Source organism: Vidua chalybeata, chromosome 20 (genome assembly GCF_026979565.1).
Source record: "Vidua chalybeata isolate OUT-0048 chromosome 20, bVidCha1 merged haplotype, whole genome shotgun sequence".
In the NCBI taxonomy this organism is placed as follows: Eukaryota; Metazoa; Chordata; class Aves; order Passeriformes; family Viduidae; genus Vidua; species Vidua chalybeata.
In genome coordinates this window covers 9,477,582-9,505,465 of record NC_071549.1, presented here as the reverse complement: position 1 = coordinate 9,505,465, position 27,884 = coordinate 9,477,582, and the positions used below count along the sequence as shown (strand labels likewise).

Below are 27,884 nucleotides of genomic sequence, written 5' to 3'. Positions count from 1 at the left end.
ACACAAGCCCCATCCATAAGGATTTACCCCAAAGGCAGGGATTTCACCTTCTCCTGGCAAGGACAGGCACTGCGGGAGGGAAGTTGTAACCAATTCACTGCAGATACTCCAGGCTGCGGGAACACTCTATTTATTAGGTCAATATTTCATTTGAGCAATACAGTTACAGAATATCACAATGCTGGTTACAAACAGAGGATGGCTCCGTGGGCACAAAGGATGGCAGGGAGAAGTGGGGTACAAAACCTCCATCCTGACACAACAGGGAGGGGGGGCTGCAAGGTCTAGTAATGAGCAAGATACTTTTATATAAATGAACGTGGCACTACAGGTGGAGATTCTGGTTTAGAGGTGGGTTTGTGTAAGTAGTTCAATTTATACAGTTATACAGTTCAAGCAACATATTTTTCTTTTTTTTTTAATGCTATTAAATTAAAATCCCCTGTAGTTCAATAAAGTATAAAAATAGTACTGAACCTGGTAATATTCAATAAAATGTAGAATTCATTCACATCATTAAGTAGTAAAGAAATTGTAAAGTTGTAATTACCATGGCAACATTGCTTCCCAGAAAGGAATATACAGAAAAGTTACACATATGGTACCTGCGACGAGTATTTAGCGATCCAACACTGAACTTGTGCACCACAAACCAAGTTTCTAAATATCTCTATATATTTATATAGTATATATCTTTTTCATCTTAAAATTTACTTTTGAAAAGAAAAAAAAAAAAAATGTGCACTTCAACAAACTCACTAAGGCCACTCATGCTATAGATACCGAGGATTGCAAGGAGTAGTGGAATACGAGACCCTAGAGCACACACTTTACACCACCCAGGGACACCTGCGTCACTGCCCAAAACGTTCCTGAGATTTAGGGACAAAAGCATTCCCAGTGCTGCCAATTCTTTGTAGGTATTGGAGTTTATTTCTGCATAAAGGAAATTTTCCCCGCTTCTCCCCGAAGCCCTCCCGGGGCCCAGTGGCACAAGGGCCCCAGGCCAGGAGTGTCAAACACACCCCACAGTGCAGGGGCAGCTTTGAACTGAATTTTCTTATAAGGGAACAAGGACTTCCAGATAAAATCAGGTTCTGCACAGGCAGCAGAAGGAAGGATCTGCTGAAAGGTTGGTACCAGCAGCACCTGCCCTGCACTGCCTGAGTCCAGCCCATCCACATCACCCAAGGGAGGTTTTGCCAACAGCTTCCCCCATTTGAGGCACAGAGTTTTCCTTCCTGTGCTCTCCCACGCTCAGGACTGAAAAAGGGAATGAACTTCAATGTGCATTTTGTACCATGAGAAGCAGCAATGGCACCTCGAGCAAACTCCCCCCTCACTGACCCAAACAACCTCACACAAAGTAAAATATTGAGGGTTTAACTTCATCAATAGTGAAAATAATTTACCTTAAGGTGACACCCGCGCTCACCACTTGCACCCAGTGACTCTGGGGTGATTCCTTTACTCACCTTCAAGGAAAAGATGCATTTCACAGGACTGCCACTCCCAGGTCTGCCCTTTCACTGCCAGCACCAACAGCCCCTGCATGGGCACGTTGTGCATCTAGAAATGCCAACCATTCATTCCTGGATCCACGTTCCACCTGCCAGGCCCCAGCCCAGCACTGACCCAGCCGTGCACGGAAAACCCGCCCTGGGCTACGGCAGGAGGGGAGAGAGGAGCCACGGGGCGCTGGAAAACCCCAGAGGGGAACAGAGGGCACTGCAGCCCCTGCTTGCAGCTCTGCCGGGGCAGAGCGGGGCAGGACTGGAGTCTTGCTACAAGATCCACCCCAACCAGTCCTTTACCTGCCTCTGGCACCACCCCAGCAGCTTCCCACTCCTCAAAAGCACCAAACAAACTGTGAGAGCAGAGAGAGCGACAGAAACAGCGGCAGCACAGCATCCCAGAGAGGTTCCAGGTGCCAACACAGAACTTTCCAACAGCTCCACTTGGGAGACACAGAACCAAACCCCACAGGATCAGTTCTGTGCCATCCCAGCCACAAATGCAGGTCCTGAGCAGGGGCAGCAGAGCTGTCCCAGGAGGCAGCAGAGCTGTCCCAGGAGGCAGCAGAGCTGTCCCTGGCAGCTGCAGCATCATCCTGCCAACCCGCCATGCTCCAGCAGCGTCAGCGATCAGCCACAGCCAGAAGGGACCTGCCCCAGCACGATGGAGCTGCAGGGGCAGCTCAGCCCCAGCCAGGATTCACTGCAGGCACAGGAGGAACACGCTGGAGCCCTCAAGGATCACCACAACAGCCCCTGGCCAAGTCCTCTGCCAAAGGGATTCCCAGGGAGCGTCAGGACCTTCCTTCCTGCCAGCCCAGCCAATGCCCGGGGCAGGCACCGCGCTGAGGCAGCTCTGGGGAAGGACACGGAGGAACGGCCACCAGAGCTGGGAGTGGGGCCACCAACAAAACAACTGCAGGGATGGGTTTGGTTCTGGAAGGAAGCACGGCTCTTCCCCAGGCTGCCCACACCAGAAGCTGCCCTGACCTGAAGGCAAACCATGAACAAGGACACACAACCAGGGCTGGCACAAGAGCAGTGGGTCACGCAGGCCACTGACTGGTGTCAGTCAAATAATGCTCCTCATCCCAAACACACCTTTGGGATTCCTTAGCCAAAAGCTGGAGACCACAAGACTGGGAACATGGAGTGGGTAAATGATCTCCAGCCCATGTCAGTGTAAACCCATGTACCCAGCTGGGAGCACTAACACTTCTGCAGTACAGAATCACTCAGGTTCTTCAGGACAGCTTTAAGCCACTTTCCTGCCCAAGTCCTGACACTGTTACGTACTTTGTTTAACTTTAAATACCTTTTAATAGGACTTAAGAACTCATAAGAACTTTATAACTTGTCAGTGCCATGGGCATTCAGGGAGAAGGTTTTGCCTTGTATAGCTGAATTTGTCTGTAGCTCCTACACAGTCAAAAACAAAAACTGCTATAAATAAATCACATTTTAAATCCACACATAACTAAGTTGGATTTTCACTGAGCAGCTGTTGCAGACACACTGCAGTTAAGTCCTAATACCACAGGGGGTTTTATGCAAATACTTCTTTTCACCTCAGTGAAGATATTCGAAGTATGCAATCATTAATCTGCATTCACTAATTACGTCATTGCATTTAAAAGTTGATATTACTCAGCCTTTCCCCCTCAAAAAAACACTTGAAGGCACCAGAATATGAACTATTGGCCTGTAAAATTTCATTTCTTAGAAGAGCCATTAAGCTCCAAGTCATGTCCAAAACCTCTGTTTCTTCCCTGAAGATCATCCAGCACCTTTCCCTGCCACAAACCCCATAAACCAATGAAAAACCAGACCCCAAGCAGAACATCCAGTCCCAGTCCCGCGGGAAGAGCCGGCCCAGCCCCAGCAGCGACTGGCCAAGGTACAAACCCTGAAAAGAGGGGGAGAGAAACCCCCAAAACTGACAGAACCCACAGAATCCCAGATCCAGGGCACTGCTGGTGCCACTGGCACAGCTGAGGGAACAGCAGCGAGTCGGTTCTAGTTTGTGGTACACAGACTTTCAAATATTACCCAACATTAGGAAATAAAACAACACCCAAACCCACACAACCACACAGCCCCCAACAGAAGAAGAATTAAGACAAGCTAGTGAGAGAGGCATTCTCAGAGGGTCTGTACAGCTGAGCTCTGCTTCGTAAATTAACGTAAGGAATCGGTTTCTGGTTGTACTCTTGTTTAATGTAGAAATGAAGCATCACAAAAAAAAAGACCTGTTGTGCTTTTTGGCATTTTTCACTGACCCCTGCGAACTGTACAGTAAGTTGTGTTCTCCAGAAACAGAAAATGGAACTGGATTGGAATACAAAACTCTTCACTGGTATAAACACGGTATGGCCTCTGTTAGCAGAGAAAGAGCCCGTGGGAGAGGAGAGGAGGAGTGGCTGCAGCAGAGTGGAGCGTGTGGAGCTGCAGCACTGCCAGGAATCTCTGCAGAAGCTCACTGGGTACAGACAAACCATCAATTCACTTCCTAGCTCTGGATCTATCACATGGATATCATTTGCACTGATCAGACACCTAAATGAGAGAGTTCTACTGTCAAAGTGAATGCAGGGGCAGAAATATTAAATTAAAGCCACTGGTCCAAAAGCAGTTTCTAGCAGGCTGGTCCACTGTGGTGTCCTGGTCCTGCTCAGGGGAGCACTGGTGGTGGCACCAAGGACACTGTGGGTGCTGGTCTATGGGATCTGTTCTGGTCCAGTTCAGGGCATCCACAGCAGCACAGGTGGCACACAACGAGCGGATGGTGCTCTCCAGAGCGGGTCTTTGCCACTTTTCTTGGTAAGGCAGCAGCCAAGGCCAGCACATCCTCCCTTTGCTGGCTATTTACCATGAACTTTGCTACAATGATACAGCAGCAAGACCTTTCTCCTACAGCTCCTCAGAGTACAGCTTTTGTTCTCTCTGGGAATCAGCAGAAAGCTCTCGATGAAACCTTCCATCTGTAATAAGAATGCAACTCTTTTCAACTCAAACAGTTTTATTTAATGTTTTCTTGCAGACTTTCTGCAAAGTAGCTTCTTTTGAAAGAAGAGAGAAAGAAGGGGGTTTTTTTTTTTTGGGAATACCAAGTTAAAAATGTGAGCCGAACTAAACATGCCATACACATGCTGAGAGGAATTTAACACACATTCATCCGTATGGGCACTCTTCAGTAGACTGGACCAGTGTTTCAACGCAAATTCCAGCCCCCAGAGAACTACATGGTTTAGATTTCACAGTATGACTTTTCCCCCTGTAACCTGGGGGAAAAAACCTTAACTGGTTAATTGACCAAGTTCTTAGCTGCTCTGTCCGTCGAGGCTCTGAGACATCAGAAAAGACTGGACCACTTCTTCCGTGGACTGGGGGCTGGTGCTGACGTCCTCCAGCGCATCCGTGACCGAGAACTGCCGGTCCCGCAACCGGTTCCAATTGGCCAAAATGTTGTGGTACTCAAACACCTTCTCGTAATTGCCAATGGAATTGTACAGTTTAATGAGACCTCTGTAATCGTATTCAAGTCCACTGTATCCTTCACCAAAAAGCTTCTTTCCTAGAGAAACCCAAGAGAAAAACCAAGTTGAGAGGTAAAATATCCACGGGCTGCATCTGACTTATCAGGTTATTTTTACCAAAATTTGCCTTCATTCTCCACTTATGTTCTAGCCACAAAATGTTGTCTAGAGATTAACAGCCAAGTTATTTTCCAAAGACTTGAACTTAAGTTTCCTGTAGTCACTTACCAATTGCTATGGATCTCAGATAAAGCTTTTCAGCATTTTCATACTGGTTCATGTCATAGTTGTAAAGGGAGGCGAGATGGCCCACGGAGAGGGCAACTTCATAATCCTCCTGCCCTAGGAGCTGCTCCTTGATCTGGATGGCCTTGATGTGCATTTCCTCTGCTTCCTGTCAGGGCCAGATTCACACAGGTCAGCCAGACACCACTCACCACCCCACAAAAAGAGGGGAAAATTAGTTTTAATAAATGTAACTATGTAGCAGCTCAAACAGTAGCATTTTGTAACAGGCAAAAAGTAACGATGCCAAATATAAACCAAATTCTTCAAATTCTTTAGTGAAGTGGATCAGTAGATTGCAGCACCCAGCTCTCTGTCATCCTCTGAGGGCATCATCCATCTCCATGGATTATTTTTGCACAAGTTTTCCAAGCACAGAACTACCAACTGAACTTGGGAATTGTGGACATTGAAACCCCTCATTTGTAGTGACAGATTTCAGCTGTCTTGCAGGTTTTAGGCCAGGAGTAAAGTCTTACCTTGAACTTCCTCATGGACTGATACAGTCTGCCCAGGTTGCCGTAGTGTTTGGCTGTTTGCACGTTGAACTCCCCAAAGGCTTTTTTAGCCAACTGGAGGGAGGAGAGGTGCAGGTCATGAGCCTCCTGGAGCAGCCTCTGCTCTGTCTCCTTGTTGTGACAGTCTATGGCAATCTCCTCCAGGATAAGAGCTGGGGACAGGAGACAGGAACTGTTACTGTGCCCACGCCCAGCTCAGAGCCAGGGACCCCAGACACCTGGGGACACAGCCCAGGCTTTGTGTCTGTCACCAACTGCTGTCACACTGCTGTGTCAAGCTCCCAACACATTTTATATTCTGTAGTTTCATCCCCCCACTCCAACTCGTCTGGTTAAGTTTTTTTTGTATTTTACAAGTGTGCTGTAAACACCAAGGACTACAAACACCTCCACTGAAAAAGACAACTCAACCTACATTGCCTGGGAGGGACCAGGATGAGCACAACCAAATGGTTCAAACAACAAAGGGAACTACCTTTAACTCTCTTTGAAGAGGCCAAGAGGAGATGGTCTTCTGGGAGAATGTGAGTGATAATGCCAATAGCACGTTCAGCATGGAATCTGAGAGAGTTGAAATAAAAAGTTCAGGATCTGTTTATGTATGCCAGCAGTTGACTGATGAAAAATTAGAAATATTAATGCAATGAATATTTTTCTTCATTTACAGCACTAACTGTGCTGCTGTGTGTTGTACTCACAGTGCATTGTCAAATTTCCCAGAGCTGTACTGGTGAACATATGAAGAATAAGCCAAATCTTCATGAGCTGTAGCTACATGGATGTTTTTACCTCCAAATACTGACTGCCGGATATCGAGCGCTGTCTGCAAGGGTTCCAAAAACACAATTTCATCAGTTAACACAGGAAAAAAAACCCAAATTCATCTCTATGATCAATCTACTGGCTCTGAAATTCTCTACATATTTGAGGAACTAATTATATAAAAGACACGAGTGAGAGGAAGACCAAGAAAGCAAAGCCCCATAGCTGGTGGTGTTTGGGGTTTTTTTAAACATCACGACTGCAGTAATGAAATCAACTATTCTCTATCTCCATGAATTAACTACAACATCTGAGAGATGAAAAGCATCAAGAGAAACAAGTCCTGCTGCCTACCTGATAGATGGCAACAGATTGGCAGATATTGTCTACGTTGAGCAAATAAAATCCGTAGTCTAGTAGCGTGTCGGAGTATTTGGGGTGCTTGGCTCCAAAATGCTCCCTGCACAAACACACTTCCATTACAAACTGAGGCAAGCTGAGTATAATTTTAGAAGGGTTCTTTCTGGAATGGCCCTTACCTGGCAAGGTACACGGCATGCTTTATGAGCTGCTCAGCCTTCTTGAACTCCCGTTTCACCACGCAGGCCTGGGCAGGGGAAGGGAAGCACGTGAGCAGCTGCGCACTCACAGCTCAGCCCCTCCAGACACTGCCACACTTACTCTTGTTTTTAATTTCAAAAGATCATTGTAGTTATTAAAGGACTTTTGGGTTATTTAAGAAAAGGAGCTCAGCATTAATAAACTTGTTATTTTATCCTGCCTGACTGAAGGGATTGTGCTGTACCTAGTCCAGATCAAAGAGGGATCAGAGCCCTTCCAGGGGAGTTTGCAGGTTAACATTGTCACAACGGTCACCTGGGCAGCTCTAACTCCATTTCAGAAAGACACAAATAGAAACAAACACCCCCACCCATTCTGAGACAAGCACAAACAACAATCCTTAGGGCCCCTGAGGAGAATTCTGGAGGTAACAACCTCTCCTCAGCCATTCTGGGCAGCAACTTAGTACCCAAAGCAACGGGGAGATTTCAGATTCACCTTTGATGCTTGCCGTAGCACATCCACCACTACTTTTACAGGCAGCCCAACTGTGATCTCCTTCATGGCTTCTATGCACCACTTATAGGCCTGTGGGACAGAGAGGCACCAACACAATGGAAGCTGGAACTTCACAGCATTGTAGCATCAAGAGAAAAATATTACCTGCCTCTGAAAAGCTGGTCATTTACATTCCAAAATTTAAAATACACAGTTTGATTGCTTATGTGTAATGAATTGTCCAGTTATGTCTTAAAAGACAGACTTAAACCCCACTTTTAAGGTTAATAGTGAATATATAAGTATTTTATATTAATCTAAGGGTTATAATATTAAAATGACTTTTACAGTCAGAACAGGGTATTTTATAATCTTTAAGCAATCCTCACCATTCCCATTGTGCAGGACAACACCCTGTCAGTGAACTTAGGGATTAAAGGGAAACCAGTTTATGGAGTAGTTACACCTCAGAAAGAGCATAACAAACCAGGTGCAAAGACTGTTCTGCTATTCATTTTCAATTATTAAAATAAGCTTTGATAATATTTAATTTACAGGTGACCAACACATGTGGACAAGGTAACACACATATGTTCATGTTGGTCCAAGTGCTGTGAAGAGCTCACAGACTAACACAGAACAATACATGGAAACAACAGTGGCTAAATGAATTACTGCTCCGGCAGTGCCAAGGAGAGCAGAACCAGGACTAGTGAGGCACATCCAGGAGGTGCCAGTGCCAGGAGAGCCCCCCAAGCCCTCACCTCGTCGTAGTGGCTCTTGGCGAAGAGCAGGGCGCAGAGCTCCCCGTAGAGCGCCGCCTTGTTGGCCTGCTGCCCGTGCTTGGCCAGCTTGTCCATGTAGGACTGCGCCAGCTTGAACGTCTCCTCTCCCAGGTGGTACTTGCAGTTCCCGTTCCGAACGTGCAGCAACCTTGGGGGATGCAGAGAGAGCTGCTGAGGGAGCTGCAGAAACCTCTGCCTGCAGCAGCACCAGGGATCTGGGGGACACTCACAGGGAGAGAGCTCTGCCAGCCCAGCACAGCTGCCCTGCCTGGGCTCGGTCACACACAGCTGGGCACAGGGCAGGAATTTCTCCTGCTGGAGATGCCACAGGATTTTACCTATTGATGCAGCTCTGCATTGAACCACTCCGGTGTGGTGACTTTGTGTGTCATTTTCCATAAAATCCATTCTTCCCAATACCAGTGAGACTCCATTCCCAACACCCTGCCCTAGACAGTGTGAAGTCCCTTCCCCCTCCTTCCCAAAGGGTGCAACCTCAAGCAGCCATAGCAAGTGCAACACAGCTCATTTTCCTGCATCCCTACACTCTCCCCCCAAACCCTGAATAGCTCCAAGTGGGAATTTTTGTGTTTTGGGGCTTGGGGGAAGTCTTCACATAAGATTTAGTCACATCCATTCCACATGAGAACCATCTCCACCAGGAGAGACCATTTTATTGATCACAACAACTCAAACATCCCCTGCTCTTCCCTCTCCTGTCTTGCTGCCTTCCCATCTGAAAGGTCAACACCCAAATACAGCCAAGTAACACCCAGCACTGCTGAAACCTACTCCTGTTTCTCAGATAAGTAACACTTCCAGCTTGTGGCACTTATTATCACTAAAAACAAAGAATCTGTGCATTAGTGCAGGCTGATGCTCAAGGGCTTTAACGAGGTGCATTTGGAATGGGTGTGTGTTGATATTCCAAGCCCCAAGGGCAGAGCTGGATTCCCAGCCAGGGCAGCTGCTCCTGCTGCATGGCAAACACCTGCCAGCGAGCAGACATGGAATTTTGGTGAATTAACCTCCACTGTCCCTGCTGGAAATGTGTCATTAGACAGTGAGTAACAGAGACTGAACACACCAGGCAAGGCTTGGGAAATCAGGGCAACACAGCACAGGGAGAACTGCACAGAGGGAAGGGAAGCTGCAAAGAGGCTCAAACTCTGACTACGTGGATTAATGTACAGGAACAGCATTTTAGTCCTGATATCATACATTGGGATAAAACTTCCAATCAGTTGTTAAAGGGGAAGGAGTGAACAGTGAAAATTTTGCTCAGTTTCTTTTCTAAACCTGTTTCCACTTGCTCCAAATAGAGATTTAAGCTACTGCAGCCATTCCCCCGTGATACAGCTCAGCTCATCCTAAGAGCAGCTTGTCCAACACTGTCCCTCTGTTTCCCACCCAAATGCATCACCAAACTCCAACAGTAACAAGAAAGGAAATAAAGTTTCCGTTTTCCTAAGCAGGGCCAGAAAGTGGGCACATGACAGATGCGGATTTGCTGCACAAGGAGAACATCAAAAGAAAAGCCCTTCAAAACCCTGCAAAAGCTACACAAATTCCAGCTCTCCAGAGGGAAACTGCACTGTGGCTCAACAACAGACAGCAAAAAGCAACCCCCACATTTTTCCTTAAATAAAGCCTCAGAACCAAACACGATGTACAAGTGCATTGTGTGCCTGGTCACAGGAACATTCCAGCAGCAAGAGACAGGAATTAGAAAGAAACGAGAGAAGAATTAAGTAAACAGTTTTCCTAAAGAGAAAAAAAAACATTTTGCCAACACCATTCAGTTGGGAACTGCTCTGCAACATCAAAACCACGGAGCCCAAATCCCATGTAATGGAATAAGCCAGTGGGGATAGCACTGCAATTTAGATAAGCTCCTGGGAAAGATCATATCCAGTGTCTGGATGCTTCAGTGATAGTGTCTAGAAACAAAGAAATCTCCCCAAAACCCAAGCTAAACCTAAGCCAATCCTCTAGGATAAGCAGAGTTTATGTGATCCAGTTCTGAGTAACAAAAAATCCTTTATTAATCCAAAGGAATCTTAGGAGATAAAGCCAAGAAGAAGAGAAAAGGCCTCAGGACGTTTATGCTAATGGCTCTGAACCTCCTTTGATGTCTGCAATAACAGCTTTTGGGGACTAACCTCCCCCAACAAACTCAGTCTCTCAGAGCCAACACAGCAGCTTAGGAAGTCTAAAACCACCAGAAGAAAACAACCCAAGAATCAGCCAAATGTGCAACAATGAAGTGGGCGAACCACATATTTGTGTTACACATTAGTACCCCATTGTTCAACACAGAATAATGAGAGAAGGCAAACCAAAAGGAGCACCACACTCCCAGAAAAGCAGGGTACAAGCTCAGAGAAACCTCACACCTTCCCAGCTTCTCCACAGAATTTACTACTGCCACAACAAGGAAACACCAAGTTGTGCCTCAATAACACAAAATTTCACATGTTTTTAAACTGTGTTCTATTAATACTGCAATGTATTCATTCAGCTCCCAGAGGTTTGACTTGCCAGAGAAAATGTAATATTTTCAAAATCTGGACTTGAATTTTGTCCCCTTAAAACTCCCCCCAACTCCAGTGCAAGCTCAGCGTGGAGAGATCAGGTGCTAACACCACCATTTACTCTCAAGCTGAAAGGCAGTAAACTGAGTCTAACGACTGCTCTCTGCCACACGAAGGTGTTTAGATTTTACAGATTTAGCCCTTCTCTCAGGGCTAAACACTTCTTCCATTCTTTCAGGTTGATACAACTCCAAACCAACATGCTGAGTGTTTGGGAGATGCCAGAACGTTTCCCACTGCTCCTGCTGCCCAGAGGGGTGATGTCCCAGCAGAGCTCCCCAGGGAACAATGGATGTCTCTGCCAAACAGAGCCAACACCCCAGGTCAGAGGGGCTCTTCTAACACAGGGTGCTTTCTTCCAGCACAGAATGAAAACCTCCTTTCCACACTATTGTCCAGCAGAGATAGTTCCCTTTCCCCCCCTCCCTTTCTTTCCCTTCTTTTCATTTCTATTTGGAGAAGGTGAGTTATTTTTAAGCAACTTCTCCAGCTTGCCAAAGAGCCTGATGCAACGAGAAAACTTTTTTTAGATTAATTAGAAGGCAAAGGACCAAGCAGTAACTGTGCCTCTATATCCATCACTCCCCAGCTCTAGGAAGCTGGATACGTGTGCCCAGGCTCCTGGCATCATTTCTGGAACGCCAGCCAGCAGAACCAGGCAGAGCAGTGTTGCCATGGCCTTGGGGCTGGCACAGGACAGCAGCAGCTCTTGGCAAAGCCTCTTTACTCTTCGTGTTTGCCCAACCATAAACAAGATGCAGGGCTTTTTTCGGAGCAGCTTTCCAAACAAGTTTTGCTCTAGATTCAGATAACTACAGCACATGCTTTGTTCTTTGTTAGAGCAGCTAAACAAAAAAAAAAAAAATCCTACATTAAATCTGCCCAGCAGCCTTCAGGTGCCCATAGGCACATCTGGAGTGTACAAAAACAACCTTGGCATGGTGAGAGCAACACAACCCAGCCAGCTCCTGCCTGCAGTTCATCACACCTCAATACACAGAGGAAGAGCAACAGAGGCCTCTGTCAATGAAATGTGAACCTCTGCAGGCCCTGAGGAACAAGACAGCTTCAAAACTCTAACAGCAAAAAATAAAACCAAAATACTTTTCCAAATGTTTTCAGCTGTGGCCAGAGGTGCCCACAGGAACTGGACAGCCAGATCTTTACCCAGGCCCAGAGCTAAGCACTCAGCATGGAGCAAGAGAACTCGCTGGATCTGGAATCAGGAAAGGTAACTTTTGCCTTTATTTCTGCTCAGTTGTATCTCTACTGTTTGCACTTGGATTTGGCAAATTCTCTTTGTAGTAAATAGAACTTCAGCAAAGTCCAACACAGAACATTCCTTCATGTGCAAAAATCCTTGGGAAACAAGAACTGCTGGACCACTTTTATTATCCAGTAGTGTTACCCATGAGAGATTACACAGGACAGCAAAACATTGGGTTTTTTAATCCATTGTACTGTACTGCCAACTTAGAAGCTGAAAATCCAGGGATTAGTGTAAAACAAGCACCTCCTGATCTTCAACTCTAGCCAGGAAAGGGTTTAGGTGCAGCAGAACACTAAAGGAGCATCTGGAGCTGGGTGGCTCCAAGGTTTCCTGGGAATTCAAGGTGAGCTCACCTCACACAACACTCCACGGCACGGAACCAGTGAAGGATTTCATCGTGGAGGGTGCACAGCTGAAGGCAGGAAAGGAAAACCTTCTCAGCATCACTGTACCAGCCTGCATCTGACAGGAACCCCCCTGCAAAAATCAGCAACAAACAGCAATTTGAAGAGCAAAACATTTCCAAGAGAAAAAGGGTTTGCTCAGGTCTTGCAAGAAGATCATTTATTTCATAGACCTGCTTCTACAGACAGAAATCCTGTCAAGGTCAAACCCTCCTGACCTGGAAAGGATGAAATGTAAGAGAAGAGTTCTCCTACAGCTGAAGGAAATAACACTTGGTTTAGGATGGTTTTTTGTTATTACAGAGTTTTCCTACAGATTTCTGTCAAAAAAACCAAGAACTTACACTAAAATCATGCAAATTCCTCATCACATCTGCAAACCAATTTTAAATCTGAACTGTTTGAACTAACAAGTCTATACATTCTCAGATATTAAAATCCAATATATTTCTCTCAAGACACCAAGTAGCTTTCTAAAAATTCCATTCCAAAACACACAATTCTTTAAAAGGCCTATCTTTAACAGGGGAAAAAAAAATGTTAGATTAACTGAAGCTTGCAAGAGAGAAAGCAAAGAGCCCATGAGCAGCAGTTACCTAAAACAAAGCCAATCTGGATTGCTTTTTCTTTCACAGCAGCATCTGACTCTGCAATGTAGGAGCACCGTCTGCTGAAGGAATAGGCCAGGACAGAAGCAACCTTGACTCCATGGTCCATCAGAGCCTGGAAACAGTGATGGAGCAGATGTCTGCAACAAAGCAGAGTTTGGTTACACATGAAGGTTTGAAAGCAGTCAGTTGGCTCTCATGAATTCCAAGGAGAGAAATCAAACCCAAAGCAGATCAGGGCAAGCCCTCCTGTGAGGCCACAGCTGATGGATCCCAGGTGTTGGGTGATCCACACCAAGGGACACATTCTGCTGGAAGCCAAACACAAGCTGCCCACACAGGATTAAAACTGGGAGAGAGCGTTTCCAGCTCAAAGTCAGCAGGGAGGAGGCCCCAAACCCCCCCCTCCCTCCCCCAGCACTCGCAGACAAACGAGCAGTGATGGCTCCATTAACATCACCCAGCGATGGGCGGGTCTGCTGTCGGAAGACTCAAAGCTCATCCCTGTTACAGAGAACCTGATCTAAAACAGTCAAGTTCTGTAACACCACAAATTGGAATATTTAATGACAGGAAAACTCTTCAAACTGGGGCAACCCTATCAGCTTCCCTCAGGATTTGCTAAATCAGCAGGAAATGGGTGCTGTGACTGCTGCTCCCAGGGACTCTGGGACCTCTGGTGTTGAGCAACTGGGAGGGTTTTGCATAGTTTGTTTTTTCTGCTTTGTGCTTCTTTTTAACATCTCTTCCTAGATGGAGAGATTAAGAGTTGAAATGAGAATTATTGATCTATTAAGATACTCACCTTTTATCTAAAGCTCGTAGCACCTTTGCAAAAACTTCTAGTTCACAAAATTCACTACCCAGCTGGCACAAGCGGCCCTGTTGGTAAAGCTGAAAAATAATCAGGTAAATTCATCTTAGTATTTAAGATTTAGTTTTTCTGGGAAATTCAGCTTACTAGCAGAAATAACTTATGATGAAATCTAGACTTTAAAGCATTGAAATCAGCAGGCTAAAAAGTAAGTTCCTGTATCAGAAGATTTCACCTCAGGAGCACAATTTCAGTGTTAAAAACTGAGCTATGAGAGGTCCACAGATGGTTTCAAGGGCTTTTTTTTTAATCTATGGATGTATTTTCAGGTGTTTGTGCCCTCCTGCAACACCAAAACACTGCTACATGTGAACTACAAATCCAAGAAAAAAAGCCAGAAATGACTGAAGTTGGCAAAAAATACAATTGACAGTTTTGAGACCAAATGCTTTCAGAACATGTTTAAATGACACACAAGCTAGGATGTAACAATGCAAATATATCAGATATAAATAAATAAATCAATATATAAATAAATATATATAAAGCAATACATCAGATATAAATAAACCCAAACCCACAAGTTCTGCAAGGGGTCACTCACCAATACCAGCACCACAGGCAGGCACCAGCCCTGTCCCCACTGACACCTGAGCTCCCACAGGTGACTCCCCCAGCAGTAAATGGGAAAACTGGAGCCTGTTCATGCATTTATTAAAAACACTGGCTTGTTTTAAGCCCACAGTGATTTGTACCTGCAGATAAGCAAATTTATCAGCTGAGTTGCCCACAAAAAACCACAAACAGTTGTCCATGCAGTGCATGGTTAAGTTCTGCCACATCAGGCTATAAATGCCATGGATTTACACAGGTACAAAGGGACTGTGCAAAGAAATGTCAGAGAAATCCACTGTGAACTCTTAATTCCCATTATCTTAAAGGCCCTGACCCACAGATGAGCACAGGAGGGTACATGACCTAAGGAAGCAGCACTCCACACCTGCCACAGGCACCATCAGTGCTTAAATGGAAACATTAATATTCCTCCCAGTTTTAATAATGCCTTCAAATGCTTCCAGTGATAAGCATCTGGTGCCTGGTTCACCTTTTTCCCCACAAACACTAGGAGCTGATTAATTAATATTCCAAACACAGCACGTGAGCACATCTCCAGCCAGAAATTTGGTTCTAGTCAACTCTTATAAAAGCACACAACACTGGCTCTAGAGCACAGCAAATTTGTTATTTTAACAACACAACCTACAAAGAAACCTTCAAAAATACTTTGACCTAATAATGTCAATTGCCAGAAATGAATGTTTTCCTCTCTGTTATCTATTTTGCTGAGGGAACATTAAAAAAAAAGGAAGTCTTTTAAAAACCAGAGCAAGTTTGCATGCAAAGTTACTGCTCCGATAAAGCAGCGTGTCCCTGCACTTCAAAGGGATCAGAGCTCCTGCTGGAGCTGGATTCTCTCTGGCACTGAAGGAACAGCCAGTCTGCTGTATTTAAAAGCTACAGCCATGCTTAAATGTTCTCATTCCTTCAGCACAGCTGGCTCATAGCAAATGCTCTATAAAACCTAAAATGTACTTTCTGCAGAAAAAAAAAAAAAAAAAAGCAGCTGTTTAAACTGCCTGGTATTCCATGGCCAAAGTGAAGGTGGGCATCCCATCAATAATTGATGAGATCATTTCTGGAGGAAGATTAGACACATCCCCAAAGCACTGTAGCAGGATTTAAGGCAAGCAAAAACACTATCACGTTTCACAGTGCTCCAGTACAGTATCATCACTCCCTCCTACCACCTTGTAGCACCAACCCAAAATCCCAGAGATTCCTGGGTTATCAAAAATTAACCATAGTAAGACTTTTAAAAATTTATGTATTTATGAGGTTACATAAACACTTCTTGTAAGGAGAGAATCCCTCTTACAAGAGGTTCTGAGACTGCCAAGGAGTAAATGGCCTGGTGGGGTGGGAGGGAGGGGGAAGGTCCCACAGGACCCTCAGTTTTGGAACTGCAATAATTTTGGGCACATGTCAACTTTGGCTCGGGCCCCAAAGTCCAAGCTGAAATTTTTCACTGCTCCAACTTGAAATACAACATCTTTGGGACTTTTACTATCCCTGTAACCCCTTCCCTCAACATACTGGCAAACATTTTGAGGAATTAACTCAGCTGGAAGCCTCTTGGAACTGTTGTGGCTGTTACAGCAATACTTTCAAATGAAATTTGACATGGAAATAGTGAGTATACGTCAAACTGTGAAGTAATTCCAGGAGATCCAGTAACACTCATTGAGAAGCAGTTGGGAAGACTGAAGAAACAATTCTCTTGTTAAAGCTCCAGAGAGACAATTCCTGACCACAGCATTGCTACATAACATGAAAACAAAACAAAATAGCGATTCAAGAAAAACATGCCCTGACATGAACACAGAGCTTTGGACTTCTAAAGAACTATTCTGCTCTGAAGAGAGAAATGCTTTAGACACCAGCTTAACCTATCTGGAACCTACCAGGGATTTATTTTTCTTTAACTATGGAAAAATGACTCAAAGCCTGCAAGATGACTCCCAACTCCATCAGCTCACACATGAGTTCTGGCTCTGAGGACAGGTATAAATTTAATATACAGGTGGATTATTACACCCATGCCCAATCCAGCTGTTGTGCACAGCTGTGAGAAACTCGCCACAACCCTTCTTAGGATCCAAGTCTGATGCTGAATTGCATGTCCAGGTGGGTGTGTTACAAAAGCTGCACATTGTGGTGTCCCCAGTTAAACATATTAATGACATTAACTTTATTATTATATCATAATTCTATTAAAGTTCTTGTCTTTCTCTCTCTGGGTAGATTAAGCTAAAAAAAACCCAAACAACCAAACTTTCTCTAAACTTAATAAAAATATTTTTAAATAATCTTTTAAAGCAGATGGGAGTTAATTCCAGCCAGCTGTACAAGGATCCTCTAGAAAAGGAACTGAAGAAGACGCAATTTGAAAAATATGCTCCTGTTGCTCCATTTTGGAAGAGGATTGAAAAACATGGATATTTCAGTAAGAATTACAGAGGAAATCTAAGAAGCTCCCCAGGATGTTTTGTAATGCCTAATAATGTAATGTGGAGTATCAGGCCAGACTGGGGAAGGACAGTGTACTTAACTGACAGCAGAATTTGGGAAAAAAGTTGGGCTGAAACCACCATCTTCCTTCCCCAAGCAACAAGGAAGGAAAAAGCTTTCCTGAGTCAACAATTCACTCATTACCAAAAATAATCAGTTCAAAATTTAGGTACATTTCATGCTTTTAAACCAATTTCAAAATCATCTACAAAACCCTCTGGACAAGCACTGCTTCTACTGGATATTGTTCAAGGCAGGAAAAAAAGAAAATTCCAGCTGTCCTTGGAAAGCACAGTGCCAGCTACCAGGTTGATCTATACAAACCTCAATCAAATAAATAACCAAGAAAAAACCCAATGTTATTGAACTAGCATGAATTCAGAGACAACTTCTAGAGCCCAATGCCTGCACACCTCAGATGTTCCCACCTGCTCTGCTCTCTGGGCCAGAGTAGCAGAGTTTGTGTTCCACAAGGGAGACAAAGTCAGAGCCTCACAAACATGTGATTCTCCTCAGGAACTGGGAAAACCCAGCCTGCTTGGAGCTCAATCAGCCCAGAGGAAATGAAGTGGAAATAGGAATTATTGTTCAGCAGGAGCTCAACACCTCTGTTCATGATGTGACCTCATTATCTCAATTATGATGAGTTCTGGTGTCTCAGACTCAACAAGGTTACTGAAAAGGTAGGGAAGCTGGAAGATATCAGGATGAGGAAATGTCCCCCATAGTTAGAGGTTAAAAAAAAAAAAGCCTCAGTAGTACAAGTTAGAAGACAAGAAGTTGCAAACCAGTAAAGACTTAACAAGCAAAGCCAGTTCAGTTCACATCTAAATTTAGACTGTAGAAGTAAGGCATGTGTTAATAATAATAACTGGCAAAAACTCATGAGGCAATGATTCTCCTTCACTGGGAGGCTTTAATCTGAAGGGGTGCTATAAGGATGTGACTGAAGCCCAGCAGCATTCAGTGCAGCCCTGCTGCACACTCTGCTCCTGCCAGGTGACAGAGAGGTTGTACACGTGTGAAATCATCGCTGCTTCCCACACACACGTCTAACTCCTAACCCCAGAACCGCAGCAGAACCAGGGGGGTTCAGTCTGTGAGCTCACCCTGGGGGTCACAGCAGAAGCCCCTCAGAAAGCTCTGGGATGCTCTGCCTCCCTCACACTCTGTGTTGTGACCTTGGCTGTACTTCCCTGGGCAGGGAAGCTCAGAACTGAAGCAGCAGCACAGCCACACTTTATTTCAGGGGGAGTTCATCCTTCTCACTCTCATCAAACCCCCTGGAGACAAGCTTGGGACAAGCTTGTTATATTCTAATGGACAGAAATAATGCTCATAATGATTCTCCATCAGTAAACTCAACCTTTGCTGCAATGCAGAGAACGGACGTTCTGCTGCTTGTTGTCAACAGTCAGCAAATTCCTGCTTGTTCATTTTCTTTGGTTCAAAAAATACCTAAACGTGACAGAAACCAAATTAATGTCATCTCCAAGTGCTCCTGTGGTTAATGATCTCACCAGAAAACATTCCAAGAACAAATTATTTTCAAGAAAAATCAATTGGAAGAAAAGAGAAACACACAACCCAGAAAAGACATTCCAAAAGGAAATTGAGCATGGGATGAAACTCCCTGTTACCCAATCCAAGCCCAAGATGAGGCTGGCACTGTGCAACTGCAACAAATACCTGGGACAGGGAACGCTAAAGCAGCAAAGCACCTTGAGAACCAAAGTCATGAGATAATTATGCAAAATAGAGTATAAAGCAGAGGCACAAGGGGGAAAAATGAAATCTGTACAAGACACTGACTAGAGAGTTCAAAACCAGACTTCTGCCAACAACCTTGACTCTTTACAGAACACCCTCCCTCAAAACATCCTCACCCCAACAAACTGCAGAACATAATAAGCTGATTTTTTTCAGAGATTTTGAGGGTTTTTTTGGTTGGTTGGGTTCTTTTGTTTTGGGTTTGTTGGGGTTTTTTTGGACTTGCAGTTTATTCCAGCTGTCACTACTTCTTAATACACAATTTTGGCATTTTGCTCATATGCTGAGTCTGAGTTATATGAGATCCAGCATATTTCTTTCTTTGGCTTCTAATACCTACACACCCTCTCACTCATCCTCCCCCCCCCCCCCCCAAAAAAAAAAAAAAAAAAAGGCAAGAGAATCTAACTAGTTTAACTAGGAAAAAACCCAACCAGGATGTACACAAACCTGGCAAACAACTAAAGGAAACAAAGTATGATATGTGTGCACATTTTTATTTCCCCCCCCAAGAGGCAGGTGTTACTTGTAACAAAACTAGTTCTTAAGTTCCTCAAAATACAGCTGTCATTAATAAGAGTTCTAAATATTTTGTAGCTCATGTAGGCTTGGAAATTTCCAGGACATCCTCACAAGCATCCTGCTCTGCCTCTTAATTCTCTAATGGTTGCAAGGAAAAGTCAAACAGTGCTTGAAAAAAGAGATATGCAGCGATACCCTGCTGAAGCAGGGCAGGTTTGTTGTTTTACCATAATCATGATTATTTGATAGTGCCTTGTTTTGTGCTTTAGTCACTGTTTGAGAATGCTCCAGAAAGATAAATATGCTCAGCATGAGGAACCTGCCTGTTCCTGTCACCTTGCAGCAGAACCCACTCCTTACCAAAGCCACAAGAGCATCCTGCAGCTGTCCCAGACCCATTCCCCACTCAGGTTTATAAGGCATGTCCCAGAAGTTATCAGTTCTAGAAGATGTAAAACAAATTGGATTTTTTAAGGAGTGGGAAATAAAGGCAGTAAGTTATGACAATAGAGCCAAACCCTGGATTAGAGGGTGCCCTGGGGAGCAACACCAAGACACTGCTGGTATTTTTTTCCCTCTTAAATAGCAGCACATTGACTGTCTCTGCTGGGGTATCTCACCTCCAGCTTCTGAATCAACCTAGACACGTTGGTAAACCTGGGCAAGCCTGGCAAATGTTAAGCATTACTACCAATGAATATGATGAAAACATTTTTGTATAGCCACAGACAATTAACATCCACAGATCAAAACAAAATGTGACTGGTATCACCTTTATTTTTTTGCAAAAATCAGTGGTAGTTTCTCAAGTATCACAAACCATGACTTCTACCTAGATAAAAAACGATTACTTACAAGTTATATGAAAGATTGGAAACATTTTTTATTCCTTTTACTCATCACAGAATGAAAGTAACACAGGATACTAACAAACAATTGACACCCTCCAACACGGCAGCAACAAACACCATGTAGTCAAACAAATATTTAGAAGTCTTCTAGTCTGTCTTACTCCAAAGACTGTTAATAGCTTTGGAAATTCTACTTCAAAGAACTCAATGGTCAGGCCATATGGAATATGGCTCACCATGAAGAACTGGGATTTAATATCCACCTGATATTCAAAATAACTACCCTGAGCCAGAACAGCAAAACAAGCACCACACACGCTGTGAGAGGGATGCTGTCCCCAGCCTAACCTCAGTCAGCTACCCCAAATGATACTTTTGATGCTGTTGTGTCCAAATAGAGACTCAAGAACCAGTCACCAAGTGTTCTATAGGTGCACAGAGGATCACAGGAGGGTTTGGGAGGGAAGGGACACTGGAGTAGTTCCAAGCCCTGCCAAGGGCAGGGATGCCATTCTCTAGACCAGGTCACTGCAGGCCCCATCCAAGCTGGTTGTCCTGCACAGAAAAGATGACACTGAGGACATGGAAGCCCAGCCCACTCTTACAGGCACAGAACACTCACTGCAGGCATGGCCCAGTTTGGTTCATTCTGCATCAGGACATCCCATAGATGTGGGTTGGTAAGGGGAATATCAGTGCCCCTTACACAGTTCAAATTACAGGAAAAGCAAGGGGGAAAAGCTTCAAACTGACAGAGAACAGGCTTAGATTAGAGATTAGAAAAAGATGTCTAAGGTGGGTGAGGCCCTAGCACAGGGTGCCCAGAGCAGCTGTGGCTGCCCCTGGATCTCTGAAATGTCCAAAGCCAGGTTGGACAGGGCTTGGAGCAGCCTGGGATGGTGGAAGGAGTCCCTGCCCATGGCTGGGATGGAATGGGATGGGCAGAAGGGTCCCTTCCAACCCAAACCAGTCTGAGTCCATGCAATCGCTGTCATTAACAGCAGCCGTACTGCCCCTACAAGACAAACACTCTTTTGGGGACAGGCACTCATCACCTTTACTATCATCCACCCAGCAAGATGACAAACCCAGGTACCCCAGCAGAAGAAACATGCTAGAGAGTCTCCTCAGAAATCAGATGTGCTGCTGGAGCTCCTTCAGCACTGAACAACTCCACGTGAACCTGATTCAAAGCAACCATTTAAGAGTGCTAATAAAAGCATAAAAAGTCAGTGATCTATTAAGCTCACCTACAGATAAGTTTTTAAACAGCTAGGAATAACACATCCTTGCACATTTCTATCATCAGAAGGCTTTGTTTCATGCTTTTGAAAGCCACAGAGCACCATCCTCTCACCTGAATGAAGTGAGAACAGGCAATGCCAAAGAAGTTTACTTGTCAACGGTCATACTTATTAACGGCTGAAAGTCACCCCCAAAATATTCTTCCACGTTGTGATTTTCATATCTCTAGCCTTTAGCTGATATGTCAATCACATCATTATCTATAGGCATGCTCATGTGTCATAAAAATGGGTTTCCATCCTTCTTAGCACCTAAGGCAGACATGAAATAACCAGGACACAGAAAATGAGACGTGATTCTGGATTCACAGAAACATGCCTGTTTCAATGCCAGAAAAGCAATTTCCCTGTCTCCAGTAAATACTACTACTCTCTATGTGTATGATGGGTCATTACCCCTGGTTGATAAATATTAGTCTAAAGAGTAACTTCATTTAAAAAGTCCTAAATTTTTAGAAATTTGCTGGCAGAGGAAAGGAGAGTTATTCCCTATCTTAGGTATTTGTAGGTTTTTATAGACAGTGTTTCTCCCCTGATGAATGCTCATTTCCAGCTGTTCCTGCACATGAATGAAATGCCTGTTTAGTGGACAATAAGAAATTAATGGACCATCTCAGTGCACCTTTTACACCAAATCCGTATATTCCAGGGGCAGCTGAACGAGGAACAGCCCCTTTCACCAAGGAATAATTTAATGCCAATAAAACTGCAGCATTAAACAACCATCAGTCCTTTCCATCTGGTTCCTACCAGCTCATTTATACTAAACCACGGCAAACTGCTCCCTCAACCACTGACATCACCGTGTCCAATTCATTATTACAAAAAAAAAAAAAAAAAAAAAAAAAAAAGGAAAAAAAGGAAAAAACATATTCCAGCACAGCCAGCTTGGCTTCATCCTGCCCGCACCGCTCCGCAATGGCGAGAGGCACCTTCCCCCACGACCCCCTAGGCCGGGCCCCGTCTCCGCGTCCCCCTCGGGGGCTCCCAGCCCCTCACCGCGGCCTCGGGGCGGCTCCCGGGGGCAGCCACAAGGCCCCGTCACGGCCGGAGCCGCCGCTCCTCCAGCCGCAGCTCGGGCGGCCGCACAGGCCCTGAGCCCCCGGCCCGTCCTTCGGGCCGTGCCCGTCCCCGGCGAGACCCCTCACAGCCCCGCGCTCCCGGCCAGGCCAGGCCCGGGCCACCTCCCGGGGCCGCTTCTCCTTCCACGTCCCGCAGGCCCGGCCGGGCCCGGCCCCGCTCGGCCGCCGCCGTACCTTGTAGTACACGTCGAACTGGATGTTCTCGGGCAGCGAGCGGATGTCGCGGCGCCGCGCCCGCCCGTAGCTGTCCACGACGGCCGAGATGGCCGTGTTGTAGAGCGTCTCGGGCACCCACTCCAGCTCCACCGCCGCCATCTTGGCTGTGCGGAGCCGCCTTCCCCTCCTTCCCTGCCTCCGCCCCGTCGCCTCCCGCCCGCTCCGCCTCACGGGGCTCCCGCAGCCCTGCCCGCCTCACGGGGCTCCCGCCGCCCTGCCCGCTCCGCCTCACGGGGCTCCCGCCGCCCTGCCCGCTCCGCCTCACGCCCCACGGCTTCCACAGCCCTGCCCGCTCCGCCTCATGGGGCTCCTGCCGCCCTGCCCGCTCCGCCTCACGCCCCACGGTTCCCACAGCCCTCCCCGCTCCGCCTCACGGGGCTCCCACCGCCCTGCCCGCTCCGCCTCACGCCCCACAGCTTCCACAGCCCTGCCCGCCTCACGGGGCTCCCGCAGCCCTGCCCGCTCCGCCTCACGCCCCACGGTTCCCACAGCCCTCCCCGCTCCGCCTCATGGGGCTCCCGCAGCCCTGCCCGCTCCGCCTCACGCCCCACGGTTCCCACAGCCCTCCCCGCTCCGCCTCACGGGGCTCCCACCGCCCTGCCCGCTCCGCCTCACGCCCCACAGCTTCCACAGCCCTGCCCGCCTCACGGGGCTCCCGCAGCCCTGCCCGCTCCGCCTCACGCCCCACGGTTCCCACAGCCCTCCCCGCTCCGCCTCATGGGGCTCCCGCAGCCCTGCCCGCTCCGCCTCACGCCCCACGGTTCCCACAGCCCTCCCCGCTCCGCCTCACGGGGCTCCCGCCGTCCTGCCCGCCTCACGCCCCGCGGCTCTCGTCCCCTTGCCCGCTCCGCCTCACGCCCCGCGGCTCTCGTCCCCCTGCCCGCCCGCTCTCCATCTCGCCCCGCGGCTCCCCGCGGTCCCACAGCCCTGCCCGGGCAGGTAGCAGCGGCAGTGCCGGGGGATTGTGAGAGAGGCACGAGAGAACAGATTTAGGGGGAAGCAGGGCAGCGCTGTGAGGCGGGGTTTTATGGAGGGTCAGGAGCTGCTCCCCGCTGAGGAGAGGGTGCGGCAGTTGGGCCTCGTTAGCCTGGAGAGGACGGAGAGGATCTCGTTAACGCGTAATGAGCCTCTCAGAGCTGTCCGAGGATGGTGCCAGACTCTCTCCGGTGATGCCCAGCGACAGGGCGAGGAGCAATGGCCGTGAGCTAAAACACAAGCTCCACCCCAACACGAGGAAGAACTTTGCATGAGGGAGGTAAAGCCCAGGGAGGGAGCGGACTCTCCCTCTCTGGAGACATCCCAAACCCACATGGACACATTCCTTCTCCAGGTGGCCCTGCCTTGGGCTTTAAAGCTCCTTCCAAACCTCTGGATTCTGTGAATCCCTGCAGGCAGCCGTAGGGAGTGAGGTGGGATTGACCACCACGGGCCCAGAGTCCGCACCAGCCCGAGGGGCTTTATCTTTTGGGGCTGAGCACCAAATATCAAATATCACCCCTCACACCCTGAGCCCCACCCAGCCCAATCTTCTCATAGAGCGTAAATATCATTTACAGCTCACCTGTGCTAACACCCAGCTAATATTGGGCTTTCCATGACCTCCAGGTGTGTTGGCAGCTCATGTGAGCACTATTTGGGCACCTGGAGTTTGCTATTACAGGACACAATAATCATAACTATGAAAGAAGTTTCATTATTGTATGAAATTTCTGTTGCTGGTGTTTTCTTAGCTAATGTAGGACTGCTACTGTTCTTTTTAATTTTAAACATTATAGGAGGCAGAGCTCCTGCTGTTTCGCTTTGGGCAAGTTATTTTTTAAACCCCAAGTTGTTGCTATTCCTCCCATTTTTGTGAGAGGACATTATTCTTTGTGCTTTACTTGCACAAAGAAATGTTATGGGGTGGGAAGAAAGGAATGTGACATAACCAGACCATGGAAGATTGTTTTGTCCTCTTTTTTTTTTTTTTTTCCTCCCTGCTTTTCCTTTTAGCGGCTTCAGATTTTTCTTTTATTTTTTTCTGAAATGATGAGGATTTATTTCACCTGAGGGAATACAGCTGAGGGAATCCTGTTGGCAATTAGCCCCCCCGGGGGTCGAGGCTATTTAGCTCAGTTACTTTTAGAGGCCTGGTTTGGGAAGGTTGGAGGCTTGTTAAGAGCAGAAAAGAGCTGTTTTTTAGTGCATGAAGGAAAAAGTATTGCTAATGTAGCAAAAAGGATATTTTTAAACTTATAATGCTCCTTATTTTCCTTTAAAACAAAGTATCTAGTAAATTTTCTAAAAAAATAAAAAGCAGTGAAGGTAAATATACTTTTCAAATACTGTAGTAATGGACTTTATCTTCTTGATAAATTGCTATGTTTTGAAAAATGAGCTTGGCTGCACCTTCTGCTGCCTGGCAATTTTTTGTAAAAAAAAAAATAGAGTGTGCCCATTCAGAGAAAGAAATAAATGTATCTGTGCAGGAAGAATGTTATATAAAGTCCCTCTGGAGCGTGTTATGTATTCAGTCTGTAACTTATTTTGGTGGAACCTGAAAAATAATCTTCATGGCAAAAGCAATTTAATCTCTACATAGGGATAGAATTTAAATATACAAGAGCTTGTTTTTTATTAATACTGCATGGTTTGATATATTTGTATATTGAACAATTTGGTGCTCTTTTATCATGAACAGTTATTTTGTTAAAGGTGTTGCAGAGAGTTGGTGGAGTCCTCACTGCGTTGAGATACTAGGTAAGTATCAAAATAACATATTTAGCAGAAAAACTGGCTTACAACAGACTGTTTTATTGAATAATTGGTTCCTCCTTTGTTATAATGTTTGTTTAATTCCTTTTTTTCCCCTTAAACCATATTGGGAGCTCATTAACAAAACAGCTCCATTCAATAATGTGTTTTTCACATCCGTAAATTATTTTAATGCAATCACTCATTAATCATTGCAGATGTTGGAAAATCCTTCCAGTGCTCATTGGCAGAACTTCTGATGGATATTCTTATCTTTGTTGGTATCTTTCTCTTTCCTTTTGTCTTTTTTCTTTATATGGAGAAGCAGTTAAAGGACTTTTCCACACGCTGCCGATGCCTGAGAGCAGAGTGGGGATGGATGTTGTTTGGGGAAAAGCCTTCAGTTGGTCTGGCTGCTGCAATCTGAGCTTTTGAAGATGCAGCTGGGTGCCTGAGCCCCTCACATGCACAGAATCTGGAGTGTGGGACATCTGGGTGTCACTGCAGGGGAAGGGGATGCAGACAAGGATCACAAGGGGTAAATGTAGAAAGAAAATCTAATCGTGGTTGTTGTAAAAAAAAAAAATCAAACTGCCCTCAGAGATCAAACAGCCTCTGGGGTTGTCAGAGCTCCCTGTGTGGAAGGAGCTCGTATGGAAGAGATTTTACATCTGCAGACATGGTTCTGTGATTTCAGGAGAATGGAAGTGGAGCCTGGTGACGTTCTGCCTCCCCTAAAAAGCTCAAAACCCTTAAAAAAACCCAAATCCCAACCGGATATTGGTATTGAGTTACTATTTCTGATCACCAGTGAATTGCTGAAGCTCCCCTCTGCTGGAAGCGGCTGTTCCTGTGAAAGGCTGAGAGTTGGGATTGCTCAGCCTGGAAAAGAGAAGCTTCAGGGTGACCCAACTTCCAAGGGAGAAGGGACTCTTTCCACAGGGCACAGGGAATGGCTTCAAACTGACAGGGGGTGGATTTATATTAGATTTTAGGAAGAAATTCCTCCCTGGGAGGGCAGTGAGACCCTGGTGCCATCTGCCCTGAGGAACCTCTGGCTGCCCCTGGAAGTGTCCAAGGCCAGGCTGGGACAGTGGAAGGTGTCCCTGCTGCTGGCAGGGGTGAAAATGAGATGAGCTTTAAGGTCCCTTCCAACCCAAACTACTCCGTGGCTCCTTCCCAGATGTGGATGGATCACTAACAAGTCAATTTGGTCTGAAAATTACTGCAGAAAGTAGCAGTGTTGTCTTTATCTCACAACTTTTGACTCTGTAACTGAGCTTCAAACCGAAAATAGGGTTTTCTTAGTTTTTTGTTTTTCTGTTGTGCTCATATATTTCTATTTCAGCCAAATTAGGAGCTGTATGTTCATTAAAGCCCATGCAGGAAACAATAGAATTGTGTCTCCTATTGCTGCTTTTTTCTCACTGCTGTGAGAGGTCAGGTGAAGTCACCTGCAGCTTCACCTGACTCATTTGTAACTGAAACCAATTAGGAAGTGCTCACATCAGGAGCATTTCTGGTGGGTAGATTTGGGAGGTGATTTGTGTTTGGGAGCTCTCTCACTGACCCAGTGAGGAACTGAGAGGGGAGGCCTACAGGTGCTCTGCCTTTTTAATGCCTGTCTCAAATGATTTAGTAAATAAATACTATTTTTTTTTCCAGGAATACAGTTCTAGAAAGCCTCGATGAAAAATATGGAATCTATTTAATATGCTGCCAGTGAAAGAATGTTGTTTGCATGCTTTCTTCAAAGGTAAGATACTTATCAAAGAGCAAAAAGCTGTTTGTAAAATTCATGTGGTGACAAAGAGGAAGTTCAGTATGGATGGAGTTGAACATTTGAGCTAAGTCATCAATGGGAAATTAAGATTTGGATCATTATCTGGCACAGTTTAGGATTTTCAGATTGGACCAGCAGTTCTTGTTTTGTCATGGGTTAAATGTGAGCTTGTTTATGTGGACAGCTTTATTTTTAAAATTACTATAGCTGGGCATAGTTAGTGGAAAAAGAGGTTCTAAGAAAACAATAAAAACCTGCTGAATTTCCTTACAATATGCTTATTTTGAAGTGGGAAGGAAGCGAACTGACATGGATAACATATGAACCTACTATATCTCCTTGATG

At 45.8% G+C, this 27,884-nt stretch overlaps 2 protein-coding genes across 2 annotated transcripts; one reads left to right on the top strand and one right to left on the bottom strand.

Annotated features, from left to right (window-relative positions):
* Window positions 1–114: 114 nt before the first annotated feature.
* APPBP2 (amyloid beta precursor protein binding protein 2) lies at window positions 115–23,181 on the bottom strand. Its single transcript, XM_053961239.1, has 13 exons — window positions 22,982–23,181; window positions 14,141–14,229; window positions 13,324–13,475; window positions 12,677–12,800; window positions 8,439–8,607; window positions 7,675–7,764; window positions 7,155–7,222; window positions 6,970–7,075; window positions 6,552–6,676; window positions 6,329–6,414; window positions 5,815–6,005; window positions 5,279–5,444; window positions 115–5,088 (listed from the first exon to the last, which is right to left on the bottom strand). Exons 1-13 carry the CDS (start codon window positions 23,120–23,122, stop codon window positions 4,835–4,837), a joined length of 1,761 nt encoding a protein of 586 aa, XP_053817214.1. The 5' UTR covers window positions 23,123–23,181; the 3' UTR covers window positions 115–4,834.
* A 143-nt stretch (window positions 23,182–23,324) lies between these two features.
* On the top strand, window positions 23,325–23,966 carry LOC128798304 (uncharacterized). The gene has a single exon (XM_053961647.1). It carries the CDS (start codon window positions 23,325–23,327, stop codon window positions 23,964–23,966), a length of 642 nt encoding a protein of 213 aa, XP_053817622.1.
* Window positions 23,967–27,884: the final 3,918 nt, after the last annotated feature.

Coding starts and splice junctions, on each gene's coding strand:
- APPBP2 (XM_053961239.1), bottom strand. CDS start 23,122: ATGGCGGCGGTGGAGCTGGAGTGGGTGCCCGAGACGCTCTACAACACG. Junction 12,801..13,323: donor CCAGATTGGCTTTGTTTTAG/GTAACTGCTGCT, acceptor TGATTTTTGCAG/GGGGGTTCCTGTCAGATGCA. Junction 6,006..6,328: donor CTCTTCAAAGAGAGTTAAAG/GTAGTTCCCTTT, acceptor TCCTGTCCCCAG/CTCTTATCCTGGAGGAGATT.
- LOC128798304 (XM_053961647.1), top strand. CDS start 23,325: ATGGGGCTCCTGCCGCCCTGCCCGCTCCGCCTCACGCCCCACGGTTCC.